Source organism: Zalophus californianus, chromosome 16 (genome assembly GCF_009762305.2).
Source record: "Zalophus californianus isolate mZalCal1 chromosome 16, mZalCal1.pri.v2, whole genome shotgun sequence".
NCBI lineage: Eukaryota > Metazoa > Chordata > Mammalia > Carnivora > Otariidae > Zalophus > Zalophus californianus.
Genome location: NC_045610.1, coordinates 38,228,669 through 38,249,181, shown reverse-complemented (window position 1 = coordinate 38,249,181; position 20,513 = coordinate 38,228,669). Strand labels below are relative to the sequence as shown.

Below are 20,513 nucleotides of genomic sequence, written 5' to 3'. Positions count from 1 at the left end.
CGACTCAGCCCCTGTCCAACTCCTCTCTGCCATGAAAGCATTCAGGTGGCACAGGATACCCCTCTGTGATGTCCTTCCCCTATCAGGGACCCTCAGCGTCCCTCTTCTCTGCCAGTGGCTCTGAGGCCTGGGAATTTTGTCTGCTTGTGCCAGGCACCCTAGTGCCAGGCCATCTGCTGCCTCTGTCTTCCTGCTGAGGCTGGCACCGGTCAGCAGGGTGCCCTCAGCTTTGCCAAGAGCCAGCCCAGCCTCTGGGCCTCCTTCCTTGTCCTTAGCCATCTGCAAGGGCCTTCTGGTCTCTAGGGAAGACAGGGTGACCTTAGGTTATTGTGAATGAGGAGGAAACTGAGGTCCCCTACTCTGGGGGTACAAGGAGTCTTCCTCTCTCCCTATCTGGCTCTAGGACCCTGACCACACTCCCAGTCTCTACAGCTCCTCTTGCTTCCCCTGGCTCCCCATTCATTGCCCAGTACTGTGAAGCGACTGGTACCTGTCCACTTGGCTCTGTAATTCCGGTCCATTGTGGTACAGGCCTCCCTGCCTGGCCTTGGCCGCCAGCCTCCCTCTTCCACTCTCTGTCATATCAACCCCCCTGGACTCCAGTTCTGACCCCACTGTGCTCCACTCAGATGCTTTCTGCCTGTCCACCGAAGCCCACCCAGCTGGCCCCAGCCCCTCTTTGCAGCCCAATCTGCTACTTTCCCAGACCCTGCTCCCCAGCCAGACTGGACTAGCGACTATTCCCTCAACACACTCTCTGCCTGCCTGCCCCTGGGCACTTGTCCATACCGTCCCCCTGCTCAGCACACCTTTCCTCCCAATCTCCAGCTGCTCATTTTTCAAGGCCCAGCTCAAATGTCACCTCTTCCGGGAAGTTTCCCCTGGCCCATCGCAACCAGATGCCACTTCTCTGACCCCGCAGCTCCGATTCATTTCTGCCAGTGTCTCATGGGTTCCCTATATCATGGTCTTCGGCACCTTTCCTACCCGTGATTCTCTGAGTTACCGTGACTAGAATGCGTGGCTTGTGAACGTCTGGAAGGGCTCTCCCTTGTCCCCACCAGTGAGCCTGGAGCCTGCCCAGGGCTGGCCTGGGTCTCAGGAGGGACGGGATGTACCAGGCACTGTTTCTCTCCTGTTCCTGGGAGGGCAGAGGGCCTCTAACCCACCTCCGCCCCTACTCTCCCCTCCCAGCCCCCCGCGTAACCATGTCTTCTCTTGTTCCCATCAGCAGCCAAACTACTGGAGCTTCAAGGTCAGTGTGTGTGCTTCTGCTTCTGTGACAACTGCATGTGCTCTCCTGCCCCTGGCCCTCCCTGCACATGCTTTGCGCAGGGGTGTGCGTCTGCACGGAAACTTCTGGTGGGGGTGGCGGGCCTGGGGCTGCTGCTTTGAGAGAGTCTGGGCTCGCCTGCCAGGGGCTCGTGGATCCAGAGTGGGAGTTTGGGCCACCCCCACTGGGGGTCTGGGCTGGGGGTACTTAGGCTTTCCCATGCTGGGAGGGGCATTTTGGAAGGAGGGAAGCTGCCTGATATTTCCCCCCACCTGAGACACTGCTGGCTCTGAGGTGGGGACCTGAACCCCATGATCTGGTGGAGGGCCCTCTTCTCTGGACTCAGCCTTCATCTGCCAGCGAGGTCTTGTGCCTCTGATGGGCCCTTCATCCCTTTCTTACTTGTCACTGTGGGGTCAGTGCCAGACAAGAGGCTCACAGCCCTGCACTCCAGACCCGTTGCCCACGTGGAGGGCTAAGCTCAGGGACGAGCACCTTCCTGCCTCCCCTGGACAGTTTGGACTATCCACAGCGGGAGAGCTCTCTACCCCCTCCAAGGGCATCCTGCTGAGTCCTGGCGGAGCACCCTCAGGTGCCTCCTCCACCGTCTCTGGCACCCAGGCCCAGAACGGAGCCAAATTAGGCTGCCACTTGTGTCCCAGAGTCTCCAGCCCTCCAACTCCCAGGCATCGTGACAGGGGGTGGGAGGCATCCATCCCCAACTCCCCAGGTGTCGTCCTGCTCCAAGCATCTTATTTGCGAGCATGCTCCCAGAGAGAAGTCTTTGCATCAGAGAAATCACAGAATCATAAACTCATGATGTCAGGCACACAATATTTTTAGAGGAAGCAACAGAACGTAACGGTTCAATGCATGGGGCTGAGAGCCTGGTGGTGAATTCCAAGTCTGCTACTTACTAGCTGGGGGACCTGGGGCAAATTGCATAATCCCCTGGGCCTCAGTTTCTCCTCTGTAAAATGGAACAACAATATCTGCATCATAGAGTTGTTGTAAAGATAGAAGAGAGGAGATACTGCACATCCTAAACACAGTGCCTGGCTCATGGCAAGCCTTACCTGGTAGCTTACTTCAGTAGCTGTTAGAAGCCGCTGACTTGATTCCCAAATCAGAATCACCTTGGGAACTTGTCAGAAACCTTGAACCCCAGGCCCCAACCCCCCAGAGATTTGGATTCAGTGAATGTGGGGTCCTGGAAAGAATGTTTTTAAAAGCTCCCAAGTGATTCTGTCTCATTCTGTGGACTGCCTTTGGGAAGCTCAGATCCCTGCCTGACTGTCCCCACTCAAGGTTCCCTCTGCCTGATCTCTGGCCAGGAGTCATCGGCTCCTTGCTGGAATACCTCCGGGGCCAGGTGCGCCCTGCCTCCCCCAGCAACCCCCTCCTAGCTTTGGAGAGCTCTGCTTGGATTAACATTTTATGCTCTTGCAATCTCCCTCGTAGACAGGAAGTCCTGGGTGTCTCACTTTTTTCTGCCCTGTTGACTCAGCCCAGGACTGGAGAGAAGTGCTAATGGGCTTTCTCTCTTCTCAAGAGGGTTTTCTACAAAGGCTGTGAGAAGGGAAAGGTGCACAGAGGGCCAGGATGGAGAGCGGAACTATCGGGGCAGGGAATGTGGGCATCTCTTCTCCCCAGGGTGGCCTGGACAGGGTCTTGCCTTCTCTGCAGTCAGCAGCCCTGAGGATCCCTGCCCCCACTTCATTCTGGCCCCTGTTCCATCTTCTTCCTGGCACCTCACTTGTGTCCCCCAGCTCTGTGGCCACCCCCTTCATTTCCGGCTAGCGTGCCAGAATTCTGTAGCCCCTCATCCACATCAGCCTGGCAACCACTGGCCTTCCAGTTGCCTGGCAACCTCATTGACCACCAGACCAGACCTGGTTTGACACACTGCTCCGGGGCTGAGGGTGAGAGAGGCTGGCCCTGGTGATCAGCCTAGAGCGAGCCACAGGGTCCAAAGTCTGGGCACAGGCACCCCCATGTGGGTCTCGTTCCTATGCTGCCTCCCTCCTCCCCAGACCCATACCCACTCACTGGTCAAAGCATTGTGCTTGAGACTGGACGCCCCCTGAGGTCTCCAAATCTGACCTTCTGCATCCCCAAGCCTTGGAGACCACATTGGGAACAGCTGGGCACATTGCCCATCAGAGGAAGATGCTCTCTCTTTTCCAGAGTGCTCATCCAATTGGAACATTGAATTGAGTTAATATGAAGACGGAGAGTAATTAGGAGCTAATCAGGATTTGGGGAAGGAGGGAGCTGATTCCTTTACAGAGATACTTTTACTTTTTTTTTTAATTAGAAAAATGATATATTCTGATTGTGCAAAATTCCCCCAGAAGAGAAATGTATAAAAGAGAAAGCTCTGTCTCAACCCCGACTTAACCAATATTAATAGTTTTGAGTGATTTGTTGTTAAAAATAGGCAACTTATTTTATAGAAAAGTACAATTAGGCAACATGATTTTTTTTCTTGATAATATATGTATATATAATCCATATAAGTATCTATTGTCTACTGTACATAACATGGAATGTACATAACACAGATCTGACTTATTATCTTCTCCCTTGAATAAAAGAGTTTCTGATGCACCCGAGTTTAAGGGAAGGGGCTGGGGCAGAATGGCAGGAACTGTGGCGCTGAGTGACAGCCCCAGCCTTCAGCCAAAAGAGCCATGTAGGCTCTTACATGGCGACCCCTCCCTCAAGGAGAGAGTGATCAAGCTGTCCCTGGGGCAGGGGACAGTCACTGGGTGACACCCTTCCCTAGCCCCAGCCAGATACTACCCTCAGCTGTAGCTTCAGGGCAAGGGGGCTGCCATACTGGGTCCTGTGGGAGGCCTTTCTAGGAGGCAAGCCAGGCTGGTTGGCTGTGTGGCAGCATGTGCCTTGTGGGGAGGGGCTGAGGTCAGGCACATATGCTGTGTGCTCAGGTGGATCATACCAGGCTTAGCATGTGCATTGCATGTAGTAGGCAGAGTCTGTTTGAAACTAGTTTCGAGATGATTCTCCCAGGCACCCTAAGTCAAGGACATTGTGCTCCTCTCTGAGGGCCCATACCTCTCAGAACTGGGAACCTGGGGCCCCTAGTTCTCTCTGCTTCCTCCCTGGGCCTGCTTCCTGCCCCCACCCAAACCTCTGAACTCCAGGAAGGATAAATTCGCTGCTCACAAACCCGCCGCTTAATTAATGTCTGGAACTAATGCCCCAATTTGCTCAATGATTCTGCTGCTCACCTCAGTGACAAATTTGTGTTGTTGTTGTTCTTTGGAAGCTTAAAATAGCAGGCATGCCCTGGCTCCCGCTCAGATGGTTTCTTGTCTGGCTTCCCAGGGTGCCGGAGTCCTTTGCCCACTTGCTTACCTGCTGGGTGTCCCAGGGAGGCCAAGGCCCTAAGGGGTTGGGGAACTGTCCTGTAGCCACACAGCGAGTCTGGAATGCAGGAGACCGTTGTGTGTGTGTGTGTGTGTGTGTGTGTGTGTGTGTGTGTGTGTGTGTTTCACTGGCTGGCAGGGGCTCCCCGGGCCTGGATGGGGGACATGGGCAGAGCCAAGGGGCTCATGTTTGATTCCTCTCATCCTGCCCTGCCCCTGCAGACCCGCAGCTCGCGCCACCCTCAGGGAGCCCAGCCCGGGCTGGCAGACCAGGCAGCCAAGCTGTCATACGCCTCGGCTGAGTCGCTGGAGACCATGTCGGAGGCGGAGCTGCCCCTGGGCTTCAGTAGGATGAACCGCTTCCGACAGAGCCTGCCCCTCTCCCGCTCTGCCAGCCAGACCAAGCTGCGCTCGCCAGGTACTGCTGGCCCGGCCCATCCTCCTCCTGGCCACTGGCTCCTCCCTCTGCCCTGCTCACCCTACAACCCTTTTCAGCCCCTTCACCACTCCAGCTCTCCTTAACCAAACCCCTGGCTCCCTTCCCCACCTTCCCACCTCCCTGCCCCTCAGCAGTCTCCTCCCCTTGGGACCTTTCCCTCCTCGGCTTCTCCCCCACCCCTTCCCTCCCTCCCTTAGCAGCCCCTGCTCCATCCCTTTCTCTCCCAGCCTCCTCTCTCCCTCACCCCTTTCAGCAGCCCCCCCTTTCCTTCATCCCCCACTTGCTCACCTCTCTCCCCCTCAGCAACGACTCCCTCTGTGTCTGCCGGAGTCTGCCGCACCTGCTCCTGCCCCCAATTCCCTTTCCTCGTCCAGGCTCCTACCGGCCCGGGGTTGAGGAGGCGCCTTGAGGGGACGGCAGCATGAGGAGTGCATGGGTGCACCTGCACTCCGGGGCCGCGTCGGGCCTCAGACCCTGCCTCTGCAGGACCAGCGCGGCCCCCGAAGGCCCCCCTCGCTCTCCCAGCCGGCGTGGTGGTGGCGGTGGCGGCAGTGGTTCTGACAGCGGAGGTGGCCTCTCCTTCGCAGGGGTGCTGTTCCTGCAGTTCGGGGAGGAGACGCGGCGCGTGCACATCACGCACGAGGTCAGCAGCCTGGACACGCTGCACGCGCTCATCGCACACATGTTCCCGCAGAAGCTCACCATGGGCATGCTTAAGTCGCCCAACACCGCCATCCTCATCAAGGACGAGGCTCGCAACGTCTTCTACGAGCTGGAGGACGTCCGGTGGGCGTGGCCCCGGGGGGAGGGGTGGGCTTCCCCAGGCTCCTCCTCTGCCGGGGCCTCGACTCCGCGGCTCTTTCCCTCCCCAGCCCCGTCCTGACCCAACCTCAGCCCTTCTCTCCTTCCTCGGTCATCCAACCCCCTCCCCTCTAAATCATCCACCCCTGCTGGCTCATTTTGGCTTGAGCTAACCTGAGAAGGGTGCACGGGGCCGACTAGCTGGACGGGGTGCAGGGTGCGGAGTGTGTGTTGGTGGCAGGCAGTCTGAGGCACTGAGCAAGAAGCTAGGAAGCGGTTGGGGCTCTTGGCCCCTCTTGCCACCCCTCTTCCCTCTTCCTGTAGTAGCTAGCCGTCCTTATCGCAGGGCTGAGGCATGGTGACCCGTTCCACCTTCCCCTTCCCCCCAGGGACATCCAGGACCGAAGTATTATCAAGATCTATAGGAAGGAGCCTCTTTACGCCGCTTTCCCTGGCTCACACCTTACCAACGGGGACCTCCGGGTATGGCTGGGGATCCCCAGGGCACTGGGGAGGCTGGGCAGATGGGGTCCAGGAGCAGAGTCTAGTTACTTGTCAACAGGGATGACGGCCAGTTTTTGGAGAAGGGAACATAGAGGCTGAAGCAGAGGGTGGCTTCCACTAATTGTGGTCATGGAAGGGTCCTTCCCCTCATCTTCCATGCCTCCCCCTCCATTCAGGATTTTTCCAACAGGCCTCTAGGTATTGTAGGGGTCCTCTATCAGAAACTACTGCTTCCCTTCTTGCTTCCCCAACCCTCGCGACAGGGTGGGCCGCGGGTTGCCCCTCTAGTGCCTCTCCATCTGCCACTTCTTCCTCCATGTTGGGAGCCCTGATGGGAAAGGGGCCCAAATACAGCGGCAGCGAGGTAAGGCAGAGGACAGAAGGGACTTCCTAAGCATCAGGGGGAAGATGCTGTCTCCTTAAGCAAGGCGCAAGGGATCCCCTTTGTGACCAGCACTGTGGGGTTCTGGGACTGTCTTCTGCGCAGAGAGAGATGGTGTATGCCTCGCGGGAGTCGTCGCCCACACGGCGTCTCAACAACCTGTCGCCGGCGCCGCACCTGGCGTCCAGCTCTCCGCCCCCGGGGCTGCCGTCGGGGCTGCCTTCGGGGCTGCAGTCGGGCTCGCCGTCGCGTTCGCGCCTCTCCTACGCCGGGGGGCGCCCGCCCTCCTACGCTGGCAGCCCGGTGCACCACGCGGCGGAGCGGCTGGGGGGCGCCCCAGCCGCCCAGGGCGTCAGCCCCAGCCCCAGCGCCATCTTGGAGCGGCGCGACGTGAAGCCGGACGAGGACCTGGCAGGCAAGGCGGGCGGCATGGTGCTGGTGAAGGGCGAGGGCCTGTACGCCGACCCCTACGGGTTGCTCCACGAGGGTCGCCTGAGCCTGGCCGCGGCCGCCGGCGACCCGTTCGCCTACCCGGGGGCCAGCGGCCTCTACAAGCGCGGCTCGGTGCGCTCGCTCAGCACCTATTCGGCCGCGGCGCTGCAGTCCGACCTGGAGGACTCGCTGTACAAGGCGGCGGGCGGTGGCCCGCTCTACGGCGACGGCTACAGCTTCCGCCTGCCGCCCTCGTCGCCTCAGAAGCTGGCCGATGTGGCGGCGCCCCCCGGAGGCCCCCAGCCTCCGCACAGCCCCTACTCGGGGCCGCCCAGCCGCGGCTCGCCGGTGCGCCAGTCTTTCCGCAAAGACTCGGGCTCCTCGTCGGTCTTCGCAGAGAGCCCCGGAGGCAAGACCCGCAGCACGGGGGGCTCCTCGACGGCCGGGGCTCCCCCTCCGGAGCTCTTCCCCGGGCCTGGGGAGCGCCCGCTCGTTGGGTTTGGGCCGCCGGTGCCAGCCAAGGACACGGAGACCAGGTGAGGGACGCTCACGAGGCCTCGGGGCTCTTAGGGGTGGGGTGGAATGAGGGGACAACGGCAGAGCCTGTGGCAGGATTGTGTCCTGGACTGTGAGGCCCCAGGGTCCTTTGTAGACCTGGAGTCTTGAGGGTTCAGGGGAATTATTTGACTGTGGCAGGAAAGGCACTGGAGAGATGGACAGGCCATTTTCCTTCCTTCTGCAAGATCTGGGGGTTAGATGAGAGGGCCTCAGACAAGGTCTCTGGAAACCTGGGTTTGCATCTGTTCCCTGAACCTCAGTTTCCGCAACAAAAACAAGCTGAACCAGCATTCTAGTGCTTTTCTTGCTCAGAGTTTGCAGCCATGAGAGCTGTCCAGCACACGGTCGGCTGAAGTCCACTGGGGAGGGGGTGCTGCCCAGAAATAGGGATGGGCAGAGAGGTATACCGTTAGGTAGCCTCCAAGCTGGGGAACCCTTGCGCATTATTCAGCTCCATCCTAAGGGTGCAGGGCTGGAGGAGGTACCCAGAGCATTGACCCATCCCGTTCTGTCCTCAGGCAGTGTTGCCAAGAGATGAGAAGCAATTCACATTCACACAGCTATCTTGTGGCTTGTGTGCCAGGCACTGCACTGGGTACTGTGGATGCCGAGCTGGGCAAACCTGGTTCCTGCCTTGTCTAGTGGGGGTGACACATTAAAAAAATACTTGTAATTCCCTTGGGAGGGTATATATATATATGTGGTGTGGGAGGAGGGACTCCTTAAAGCTACTGGGGCTCTGGGATGGCTTCAGGGAGGACATAGGGAGGAGGGCATGTCAGGAAAGGGCACAAGAGGCCTGGTAATGGGGCCCATTAGGGAGCCAGTAGTGAGAGATGGGGCTGGCAAGGGAGGGGGGTGACTGTCAGATGGAAAGGGGCCTTACCAATGTTAGGTGGGGGACTGTGGGCTTGAACCTTTGGCATTGGGGCCCTCTGAATTGCCTGTGTGCTGGTGGCTGAGGAGGGAATGGTATTTCCTCTAATTACCAATCTTAAGAATGAGGGGCTGGGCAAGAGGGACCCCAAGCCCAGAGAAGGGATTGCTCAGAGCCACCACCCTCTCCAGGGAGCGCATGGAGGCCATGGAGAAGCAGATTGCCAGCCTCACAGGCCTGGTACAGAGCGCCCTACTACGAGGCTCGGAGCCTGAGACCCCCAGGTAAGGTTCTTCTTTAAACACCACTGCCAGGGCTTATGGTTGGGGCAAGAGGAAGGGAAAGTGGGCAGCAGCAGCACTAGGACCAGCTCTGCCAATGTCGCAGTGTGTGACTCTGGGTGAGCCCTTTTCCTTCTCTGGGATTCTATCCTGACATCAGGGAACTGGAGGCGATTATGTTAAAGTCTCACTCAGCTTTGACGGTCTGGGGTCAGCCTGGACCCTCTGATGGCCCTTTTTTTCCCTGTGCCACAGCGAGAAGATCGAAGGCTCCAATGGAGCAGGCACCCCCTCAGCACGTGAGTGTACTTGCCTTCTCCGAGCCTCACATTCCTATCTGTAAAGTGGGAATTAAACCATCAGCTACATCACTGGGCTTCGGTGGATCAATGAGCAGTCACCTTAGCCCAAGATGGCTTTGCCCTGGTGCTTTGCTCCTCACAGAAGGGCTGACCCACTAGTTGGGGCAGGGGGTCAGAGCCACGTGCTTCTCTGGCTACTGTGAGGATCAGGGGTGGGAAAGGCCTTGTCCTGGCCCCTTGCAGGCTCAAGGTTTGTTGTCTTTCTCCCATCCTCGTGGTCCCTCTCTGCAGCCTGTGGGTCAGGCAGCCGGAGCAGCGGCGCCACCCCAGTGTCCGGCCCTCCCCCGCCCTCGGCCGGCAGCACTCCTGCGGGGCAGCCCACGGCCCTCAGCCGTTTGCAGATGCAGCTGCACCTGCGTGGCCTACAGAACAGCACCAGCGACCTGCGCAGCCAACTTCAGCAATTGCGAAAGCTCCAGGTACTGCCGGCTGCGGGGCCTCGCCCCGTGCCCGCCCCCTCAAGCCCCTCCCCGACAGACCCCACCCACTCGCGCCGAAAACCCTTCCTACAGGTCGCCCCATGCCCTACGCTCTCATCGGAGTTCCTTGCGGGTCACTGGGCCGTTCTGCGAACCCTTTCTCCCCTTACCCTTCCTCACGCTCCCGCTCGCTCGCTGAATCTCTGCTCCCTCACTGAGCCCCACCGCTCGCCCTTGTTCCCCTCACTACGCCCTCTTTCCCCTTCCCTGAATACTCACCGTTCTCCTGGAGCCCCAGTCCACCCCACTGAGCCCCTTCCCCCTGTCAGTATCCCTCAGGGCAGTCCCAATTCCTTCTTTCCCAGCATTCTTTCTCCCCTCCACTCCCTTGGGCGGAAGCCCTCGCCCACCACCCCTTCCTGAGTCCGCACAGTCTTCCCCGCTCTGCCCCGCCTGGCAGATGGTCCCACCAGTCAGGAGCCTGGCATCGCTGTGCCCGCTCCTCGAGAGGGCCTTGGGGCCCGTCAGGTGAGAATAATGAGCAGAGACAGGCTGGAGAGGGGGCAGAGAGTTGCCATCTGGGCAGCGGGTAAGATCTCACCCACCCCGTCATTGCCCCAACTCGGCCTTAGAAGTTAAGTTGATCTTGCGCCAGCCACGGAAGTTCTGTCAAACCCCAGGGCTCAAGTCTTTCATCGAAGCCACGGCCCTGCAGCCGCAAGGTCGGCACGGTCCTACACAGGGCTACCTCTTGCCCCCGCGAATATGCCCATCCGGTTCTCCTGACTCTATTTCCGCGGCCCGTAACCTTGTCCTCCGCCCCCGTCCATCAGCCCTTTGCTGCCGCTCACGGCCACAGCCACGCAGCCGCATGTTCTGCATTCCCCAATTTAGCACTTCTCCCTCCACGATCCCCGTGCCGTTCTCCTCCTGCCTCTATTCTTCCCCAGGGTTTAGTCCTGGGCCTCCGCTTCTCCCATCCCGCCCTTTCGCTGCTGCTCACGGCCGCAGCCGAGCAGCCGCTTCTTCTGTGGAGCCGGCCCAGCATCGGGCTGTCCTCTGCCCGCCCCCCCCGCCCCCCCGCCCCCCCCCGCCCCCCCCCCGCCCCGGCTCTTCCCCTGCCGAACACTTCCATCATGCTGCGGGTCCATCCCGATGGACCCACCCGGGTCCATCGGTCCCTCTGCGTCCCGCAGCTACAAAACCTGGAGTCGCTGCGCGCGCTGCTGAAGGGCACAGAGGCGGAGCTGAGCATGCGCGTGTCGGAGGCGGCGCGGCGGCAGGAGGACCCGCTGCAGCGGCAGCGCACCCTGGTGGAGGAGGAGCGGCTGCGCTATCTCAACGATGAGGAGCTCATTACCCAGCAGCTCAAGTGAGGCTGGGCTCCCGGGCGGAGGAGGGAGGGCCGGGGGAGCGGCCCGGGCCGCAACCTGGTTTCCCTGGGAGGCGCAGCTCCCTTCCTTCTGAATCACAGGTGACGTTGGTCTGGTCTGAAGCCTGATTTCCTTCTCCTCTGTGGCTTGATTTCTCTGTGACCCACAAACCTTTGGCCATCTGGCACAATTCCCTGATTTCTTTTCTTTTTCTGGCTTGATGCCCTGTTTTTGCTATGTTTTTGCTTCCTCGTGGTCCACAGTCTGGCTTCCCCCTGACCTTACTTTCATGTGGCCAGCTGCAGGAATCCACTCTGTCCTCTGTCTGCTTTAATTCTGTCCCATGACCTATACAGAGTGACCCTTGGGTAGCTGCAACTGCCACCACTCCAATTCCCTGATCTTTGAGACCAGGTATTGCCAAGGAAAACCTTCCTCCCGACCTGGTGCTGCTAAAACAAGGCTCTATCTCTTTCAGAAAGAGTGAGGAATAGAGAACACCCAGCTCCCAAATGCTTAGACATGGAAGGGTTAACGGGAGACAGTCCTCTGATCCAAATTTAGCAAATGGCTGTCTGGCCAAGATCCCATTGTCTGGCACTGTTGAAGGGAGAAGCTGCCTTTTGCTGTCCATCCACTGAGTGGGCACCCCCACCCCACAGCAGCCTTCTCTTGTCAGTCACTGGGGTCTGCTCCTTTCTCTGGCCTCCCTCTTGGTGGCACAGGGCACAAAGGGACCCGAGGTCCAGCTCCAGCATTGAGAGACTATGTGATCAGGACAGTTTCTGCCCTCCTCTGCGCTTCAGCTTCCTTATCTGTGCCCAGTATTGAGATTTTTGCAGTTCTCTCCAGGCAAGGCTTGGGTTCTACTGGACAGTGACTTGGGGAGCCAGGAGAGGCTTCTCAGAAGAGCCCAGCTTGCAAAAGGGGCTCCTTGAGAAGGGTCCCTACTTCTCAGCCTTGGGCCCACACAGCCTGTGTACTTCAGGGGAGTGGAAAGCAAAGAGTCCTGTGACCCCTTGTGGCTGTGATGAAGTAAGGGACCCTATCACTTGGAAATAAGCTGGCAGCAGCCACCCCATCATTTCAGGTGTGAAAGCTTAGTGACAACCTCAGTCAGATCTCCAAGTAGACTGGCAGCTGTCACTGCCCCCCCACCCAGAGAATTCCATTTACCCAACTTTTCTGTCCTCTCCTTGCCCCTTTTCACTCAGCACAGAGGAGCTGGGTTGGGATTTTTAAAAGGAAGTTTACTGAGACATTAAAGGAAAATAAAAGAAAATATTAAAGCACAGAGGCAGAAGAGATGAAAGGACAGATTTAAGCTTTTGTCATAGGAGCGTCTGGTCCTCTGCCTCCCCGGGGCCTCAGTTCTCTGGAAGCACACAGACTCCCTACCCTCTGTCCTGTTATCAAACCCCCTGTTCAAGCTGCTCACTTGAGAGAGTTTGGGGGCTGATCCATTGCTTCTGGTAGGATTCTCCATGCACTTTGAAGGGGTTCCTGCCTTTTTGGGGGGTGGCCTGGGCTGGGCTGGACATCAGCCCTGCAGTGGCTCTGGCTTGGCTATGAGAGCCCTCCCTGCCAGCTCCCATAGCCTCCCTGGGCATTAGGTTGACCAGCAGGCCCATCCTTACCCCTGCTCTGGCTGCAGCTCCTGTATGCTTTGCTCTTGCTCTGCTTTGCTCTGCCCCTTCCTCTTGCCCCAGCATCTTGCTGGAAGTTAAAGCCAATTCCGTGCTTCATTCAGCGTGGCTCTCTCACCTGTTTTTCTAGCCAAGCACTTGAGCTCTGTCTAGACGTTGCTCTGAGGGGTACCCTTTGCTGACTTGAGACCTTTTGGCCTCTGGAGCCTAACTTGGACTAAGCCAGCACAGGCTTTGTAGGCCTGCCAACTGCACAGCCACATAGGGCCCCATGCTCCTAATGGCTCCATGCTCTGCTGTTGTTATCTTGAAATTCTATTTTTTTTAAGATTTTATTTATTTATTTGTCAGAGAGAGAGACAGACAGACAGAGAGCACAAGCAGAGGGAGTGACAGAGGGAGAAGGGAGAAGCAGACACCCAGCTGAGCAGGGAACCTGATTCGGGACTCCATCCCAGGCGCCTGGGATCATGACCTGAGCCGAAGGCAGACGCTTAACGACTGAGCCACCCAGGCATCCCTATCTTGAAATTCTTAATAATTTTTTAACTAGGAGCAAAAACTTCATTTTCCATTGGGCCCCATAAATTATAGAGCTGGCTCTCTCCTGCCCCTGTGCTCTCCACTCCTCCAGGACTGAACCTGGGAAGGGGAAAGCCCAGCCACTTTCTGCTAATGGTGGCTAGACTTGGACCAGTCTGGGGCTCATTTGCAGAGCCTGTCCAAATCAGCCCTTCCAAAATTTTGGCAGGTTTCTTGATCAGAAAATCGAGGTGCTAATTGAGCCTAAAGAGGACCTAGTCCTGCCCGAGAGTTGCAGTGCTGTGTCCTCCCAAAGGCTTACCTGAGTCCTCCTTTAAATGAGAGTCTCTCTCCCCCCTCGGAGTGATGTTCGGGGGTGACCATTTTACAAAACCAGGACACCCTGAGCCAGCCAGGTGTCACACACAGCAGGGAAGAACAGTGGTTCTTTCCCACGTGGCAGAGCATGGACTGGGCAGGACAGGGATGGGTATGGCGTGATCCAGTGGCTGAAGTCAGACCTGGGTAGATTCTGCTTTGCCACAAAATAGTTGCATAACCTTTGACAAGCCACTTCATCTCCCTGCGCCTTTTTTTTTTTTTTTTTTTTTTTTAATGCCAAAACTCATTGTATTAGTTAGGGTAACTGCTATAACAAATCACATAATGGTTCAAAAGTAACGGACCTATCCTTTTTTTTCTCACGGAACAATACTGGGTGGGTTAGTGAACGACCCTCCTCCATGCAACCATTCAGGGACCTGGGCTAATGGAGGTTTGGCCATCTTCAATATGTGCCTTCCAAGATCATGCACGGGGTCGTTGCCTTTCAACCCATAGGAAGGGGAAAGGAGCATGGAGGAGCTTCTGTAGGAGGTGTTTATGGGATGGCCTGGAGGCAGCATGTTCCTCTTCAACTCCTATTGCATTGGCTGGACCTGAGTCGTGGCCATTTCTAACCTCAAGGGAGGCTGGGAAATGTAGTCTGGTGTCTGAGCTCCGGTTTGTGTGTAAACGGGAGGCACTAATGGCTTCCACGCCCAGGATTGCTGGTGAGGATTAAATAAGGTAATGAAAGTGGAGGGCTGCCCATGGCACCTGGTGTACAGTAAGTGCTCAGAACAAGAGAGCGCTTCAGATGGCAGTGCTTGCTGAGTCACAGGATTTTGTCCTTGCTCCAGGGTGGTCTTTTCATCCACTAGTTGGATGGAGACGTATAGGCATGCTGATAAGGTTTGCTAGTGACACAGCGCTTTGAGGGGGAGCAAATCTGTTGGATGGTAGAACTGCTATTCGAAAGTTGTTTCCACCTGGATTGTTGAGCTTAAATCCGGCAGATGGGATGGGACAAGGATGTATGTAAAGTCCTGCATGTGGGTCAGGGATGTCAGTGACTCAAGTCACAGAATCGAGATGACCTGCCAGGGCTGCAGTCCCTTCTTTCACTTATCCATTCATTCCACAATTATTTACCAGACATCTACTCTGCTCCAGGCACCGGGCCAGGTCCTGGCACTTGGAGACGAATCCAGAAGACATGATCCTTGCCTGCCAGGAGCTACACAGCCCAGCTTGCAAGAGCTCTGAGGGTTTGTGAGGCAGGAAGCAGACCCCCAACCCCAAGTGTAGGGAGTGGGGGAGCAGTTCCCACTGAGACCTGAGGGAGGAGTGGGGATTAGTCACACTTGTGTGGGTATGTGTGCATGTGTGTGAGTGTGTGTGTGTGTGTGTGTGTGTGTGTGTGTGTGTGTGTGTGTGAATGGAGTGTTCTAGGCAGAGGAAATGGCATTATAAAGGCCCAGAGAGGGCAGCATATACAAGGACCTTGGAGAAGTTGTGGACAGTTCTAAACAAAAGCAAGCCAGATGATGACAGGGGATGTGGCTGGAGGGAAACTAAGAGCAGCCCCCAGGGACTGACCCTTTACCACCCTTTTCCCATTTGCATTGGCTCACTTATTTTGTTTTAAGATTTTATTTATTTATTTGAGAGAGAGAGAGCACGAACAGGGGGAGAGGCACAGGGAGGGAGAAGCAGGCTCCCAGCTGAGTAGGGAGCCCAACTCAGGGCTTGATCGCAGGACTCTGGGATCATGACCTGAGCCAAAGGCAGACGCTTAACCACTTAACCATCTGAGCCACCCAGGTGCCCCTGCATTGGCTCATTTAATCTTTGCAATGACCCCTGGAGGGAAGAACTCTTACTACCCCCATTTTTTGGATGAGGAGGTTGCAGCCCGAACATAGTAGGTAACTTGTCCGAGATCTCTCTGCTGGGTGGGGCAGAGCTGGATTGGCATTTGGATCTGTCTGACTCTAGAGCCAAGTCTTCACCTACTACCCTCATGCCCTTCTTCACTTGGTGTTTAGCCTCAGGATGACGGGATCCGTGTAGGGTTCAACACAGGGGGGAATGACGTGGTGTGACTTACATTTTAGAAAGATGTGGGGTTTAAAACGGTACAAGCTCAGCATAAAGCCTCTGACAGTTGAAAGCACTTTCGTCCTCAAGGAAAGAGGCTGAGCGTCTGGAGAGCTGGGAAAGGGTAAGGGGGCGTGGCTGTGCCTCTGCTCAGGAGAAGGGACCTCGGAGGGGCGCGTGCAGCCAGCGCCCTGCAGTTCCCTGAAAGGCCACCGGGTTCTCTGCTGCTTCCTCGGCAGAATGAGAACCAGAGGATGCAAGTTATAGGGAGAGAGATTTGGGTTGATGTTGCTAAGGACCGAACTTCGACGGCGCTGGGAGGGCACGGGCAGGGGGGACCCAGGGCACCTATTAGGGAACTCGTCTGAAGTCTTATCTCTGGGGTTTGGCATTTCTGATTTCATTTGGGCATGTAGCCTGGTGGATGGCTTTTAATTTTGATCTGACTGGTGGCCTCATTTCTTGCCATTTGCCCAATTTCAGGGGGCTGGGCTGGGGCCAGAGGGGCTGAGGGGGTCTCTCTTTGGTTGCAGTGACCTGGAGAAGTCGGTGGAGAAGATCCAGCGGGATGTGTCACACAACCACCGGCTGGTGCCGGGGCCGGAGCTGGAGGAGAAGGCCCTGGTGCTGAAGCAGCTCGGGGAGACGCTGACCGAGCTCAAGGGTGAGCCCAGAGGCGAGGAGGCGAGAGTGTGGCTTGCGGTCCAGGCTGGAAGTCCCTGCTGCGCCCCCACGCCCAGCCCCACCCCCAGGCACTGCCCTCCTGCTGCCCATCCTCCCTTGTCCTTGGAGCTGCTCCCTCCCCAGCTCACTCCTCTGGTCCCCTCAGCTCACTTCCCAGGCCTGCAGAGCAAGATGCGGGTTGTGCTGCGTGTGGAGGTGGAGGCCGTGAAGTTCCTGAAGGAGGAGCCACAGCGCCTGGACGGGCTTCTCAAACGCTGCCGTGGGATCACAGACATGCTGGCCCAGATCCGAAGGTCTTTCCCTCCCTGACCTCTTATCTCCGACCTCCGATTTCCCAGGAGGTCACACGCCGGGCATTGATAGATTAGCCTGACCCCTTACCCTGACTCCTCTAGAGGTCACTGGTGTGCCAACTGGATCTGTACCTCCCCGCTGACCTGTGACCCCTGGCACGGTGTAGGCTTTGCTCTCCCTGATGCTGGATGAGGTCACTCCTCTCCAGGCCCCTCCATCTGTCCTGCAAGCTCCCAGAGCCCTCCTCGCACCCTGCCTCCCCCAGGCCAGGCTTCGCTTGCATGGGGCCACCAACATGCGGGCCTCACAACTGCTCCTGACTCTCCCAACCCCAGGCAAGTGGACGAAGGTGTGTGGCCACCCCCCAACAACCTCCTGAATCAGTCCCCCAAGAAGGTGACGGCTGAGACAGACTTCAACAAGAGCTTGGACTTTGAAATGCCACCCCCCAGCCCTCCACTGAACCTCCACGAGCTGAGTGGACCGGCCGAGGGAGCCCCTCCTACTCCCAAGGGGAGCAACCCCACCAAAGGCCTGGATGCTGCTGGCAAGAGAAGCGTGGACAAGGCTGTGTCTGTTGAGGTGCTGGGCCCAGGACTGGGGGGTGCATGACCTCAGCTCACACATTCTTACCACCGTCCTAGACTGGGAAGTGCCAACACGTGGGTACTTTTTCCTGGGGGAGAAGGAAGTCTGAGAGACACGTTGATGGTGGCATGAGTTCTTCCAGACAGAAAAACATTTTCTAAAACGATAACAATCAAGGCAGTGTGGTGTTGGCCTAAGAATAGACTGTGTGGTCAATGAAACAGAGTAGAATGTTCCAAAATAGGGCTAAGTGTTATCAAGAGAGTAGTATATAATGGTGGTGGCATTCCAGACTTACAGGGAAAGCAGAGAATACTCAAGAAGTCTGAGGGTCCCCCAAATTTCCTTCTCCATTCCTGGCACGTGTGGCTGGGGGAAGGGGCTGCAGCCCCTGTTCAGGGCTGACCCCCGCTCCTCGTTTCCAGGCTGCTGAGCGAGACTGGGAGGAGAAGCGAGCAGCTCTCACCCAGTACAGCGCCAAGGACATCAACCGGCTGCTGGAAGAGACACAGGCAGAGCTGCTGAAGGCCATCCCTGACCTGGACTGTGCGAGCAAGGCCCACCCAGGCCTGGCCCCCACCCCTGACCACAAGCCCCCCAAGGTCCCCCATGGCCAGAAGGCAGCCCCGCGAACAGAGCCAAGTGGAAGGAGGGGCTCAGGTATGGGGGCCGGTAGGGGACTGGTGAAGAGCCCAGAAGAGGGGAACCCCATCTTCAGGAGCTCTCGGGTTGATGGGGGAGGCACCTGGGCGGGAGAATCTCTGGGGTCAGACTACCGGAGAGGGGAGGTGCTGGGGCCTCAGCAGCCTGACCCTCAGCTGGGGAGACCCAGAGGACAGGGGGGAGCTGGACTTCATCGGGGGCTTTCCCCACTGCCCTGACTGCGGCTGAGAGGCCCACACAGGGAGGAGAGCAAGTCCGGGCCAAGAGTGACCAAGCGTGTGCTCTGACCCTGCCGTGCCGAGACGGGCGTGGTGCTGGTCCTCGTGGACATGGTTTTGTGTCCCTCCCCCCACCAAAACACCAGCCTGCGAACTCACGGGGGAGGCAGAAATCCGACCAGAAATAGCAGTCATCATTCCTTCATTTATTCATTCTTGTTCTCTGTATTTGTCAAGCACCTGCTGGGTGCTGGGTACTGAGTGCTGGGTGCTGGGGATAAGGAGAAAAGACACTGCTTGTTTTCAAGGAGCTTAAAATTCAGTGGGGGTGTAATACTAGCATTTTTGCTTATCAAGCACATATTATGTGACAGGAACTACCCCAGATGCTTTCTATGTATTAATCCTTACAATTTTGCAGCAACCCCAGGAGACAGCTACAGTAATTATTCCCATTTTGCAGATGAGGACACTAAGGCTCAGTGTAGCAAAGGGATCTGTCCCAGGCCCTGCTCAGTGTGTAGACCAAACACGGGATGTGGGTGCTAACTGCAACAGTGGGGTGCAGTCCTACAGGAGGCCCTGGGAGGGTGGGGAGGGCTTCCCACTGCACATCACTGCACGTCATTTCCCCTTGAGTCTTGAAAACAAGTAGGCTTTTCCCTGGCCAGTGAGCGAGGGCATTTCAGCGAGAGGGAACAGCACGTGCAAATGCCCGGATGGGTGTGTTTGGTGTTACTGAGCGGGGTTCAGGCCAGGAAGGAGCAAGCAGAGCTGAAGCTGAAACATTGCCATGCATGGAAGATGCTGGGCCAAGGAGCATGGACATGGTTTGGGGTCATGGGAAGCCACTGGGGCTCAAAGGCAGAGGAGGGTCGGGTTTGAGTGACTTTTCTGTAGGTTGCCCTGGAAACCGCCCCCACCCCTGAAGAAACAGGGGCAGGGAGCCCCTGATGGGTGGCGTCGGGCTCTTGCAAGTATAACCGCTGTCTCTTGATGGAGAAGAGAGGAAGACTGGTGCAGAGCCGCAGCTGAAGGGCAGGGGGAAAGAGACGGATGGATTAGGACAGCGCTTCTCAAACTTGAATGTGTGCGTGAAATCACCGGAAGGTCCGTCAAAATGTGGATTCTGGTTCAGCAGCTGTGGGGGAGACCTGAGCTGCTGCATTTCTAACAAGCTCCCAGGTGCTGCAGGTGCTGCTGGTCGGTGGCCCAGCGGGCCACACTTTGAGTAAACTGAGAGGGGTGCCGGGCCTGGTTCCTTCAGGAGGTGAGAGAGAAGGAGGAGGAGCCCGTGTCTTCTCCCTGAGCTTCCCTCTCCCCTCCTCCCCAGAGGAGGAAGCAACGTTTCTCCCCTGGGTGCCCGGACTCCAAGGTTAAGGGTCCCCTGACCCCCAGCCCCTTGGCTGCCCGCAGATGAGCTGACAGTGCCTCGGTACCGCACAGAGAAGCCCTCCAAGTCGCCCCCGCCGCCCCCGCCCCGCCGGAGCTTCCCCTCCTCCCACGGCCTCACCACCACGCGCACGGGAGAGGTGGTGGTCACCAGCAAGAAGGATTCGGCCTTCATCAAGGTACCAACCCCACCTGGGGCGGCGGGATACCCGAGGGGACCTCTGAAGACCCTCTGGGGCGGAAGGAAAGAAGGGGGCTGGCCCAGGGCGACTCTGCCTCCAGCTCGGGCTTCCACGGCGGGAAGGGGGGGCCGCCTGGCAGGGGACAGGGGACAGCAGAGGCGGCAGATGAGGAGCTGGGGCAGGAAGTGGTCTGGCACTGATGGGGCCGAGGACGCGAGCTGGTGCTGGAGGGGGGCAGAGCCTGGTCTTGACGGGGGCCTGGGCCTCGCAGAAGGCCGAGTCCGAGGAGCTGGAGGTGCAGAAGCCCCAAGTGAAGCTGCGCCGAACCGTGTCCGAGGTGGCCCGCCCGGCCTCCACGCCGCCCATCATGGCGTCTGCCATCAAAGATGAGGACGATGAGGACCGCATCATCGCCGAGCTAGAGGTAGGTCGGGGCATACCTGGTCCCGAGGCCTCAGCCAGCCCCCTCCCTTTCCCCACCAAGCTGACCCCGGGGTATGGGGCTGGGGGCGGGGGTGACTGGGGTCCTGTGCTCTTGCCGAGGGCTGGCCTATACGGGAACCTGTCCTTCTTGCCTCGATTTCTCTGCCACTGTAAAATGGGGGGAGGGGGTCTTTGCAGGGTTGAGTGTTTCCATTGTAGTCTCTGAGATCCCCACAACTGCCCCGAGACCCCCTAGGCTCTGACACACCCAGCCCTGAATGTTCTGAGAACAGAGTGCTTTAACACACCGATCCCCAAGTACCTTGAGCTCCCTGCCCGTACTCAAGTGTTCTCAGCCCCCCTCCCCAAGTGGCTGGAGACCCTGAC

General features: G+C 57.7%; 1 protein-coding gene across 9 annotated transcripts in view; it reads left to right on the top strand.

Moving 5' to 3' along the window:
• Positions 1-20,513, top strand: part of SRCIN1 (SRC kinase signaling inhibitor 1) — a 68,358-nt gene that overhangs the window by 34,350 nt on the left and 13,495 nt on the right. For 6 of the 9 annotated variants that reach the window (XM_027567820.2, XM_027567817.2, XM_027567818.2 and 3 more), the window contains 15 exons: positions 1,232-1,255; positions 4,888-5,083; positions 5,692-5,890; positions 6,295-6,388; positions 6,897-7,759; positions 8,850-8,942; positions 9,195-9,238; positions 9,533-9,720; positions 10,917-11,092; positions 16,216-16,346; positions 16,512-16,659; positions 16,996-17,242; positions 17,674-17,908; positions 19,546-19,700; positions 19,975-20,127. In XM_027567820.2, coding sequence (XP_027423621.1) covers positions 1,232-1,255; positions 4,888-5,083; positions 5,692-5,890; positions 6,295-6,388; positions 6,897-7,759; positions 8,850-8,942; positions 9,195-9,238; positions 9,533-9,720; positions 10,917-11,092; positions 16,216-16,346; positions 16,512-16,659; positions 16,996-17,242; positions 17,674-17,908; positions 19,546-19,700; positions 19,975-20,127 — 2,946 coding nt within the window. The remainder of the gene's footprint in view (positions 1-1,231; positions 1,256-4,887; positions 5,084-5,691; positions 5,891-6,294; positions 6,389-6,896; positions 7,760-8,849; positions 8,943-9,194; positions 9,239-9,532; positions 9,721-10,916; positions 11,093-16,215; positions 16,347-16,511; positions 16,660-16,995; positions 17,243-17,673; positions 17,909-19,545; positions 19,701-19,974; positions 20,128-20,513) is intronic. The other 3 variants (XM_027567815.2, XM_027567814.2, XM_027567816.2) reach the window with 3 other exon arrangements.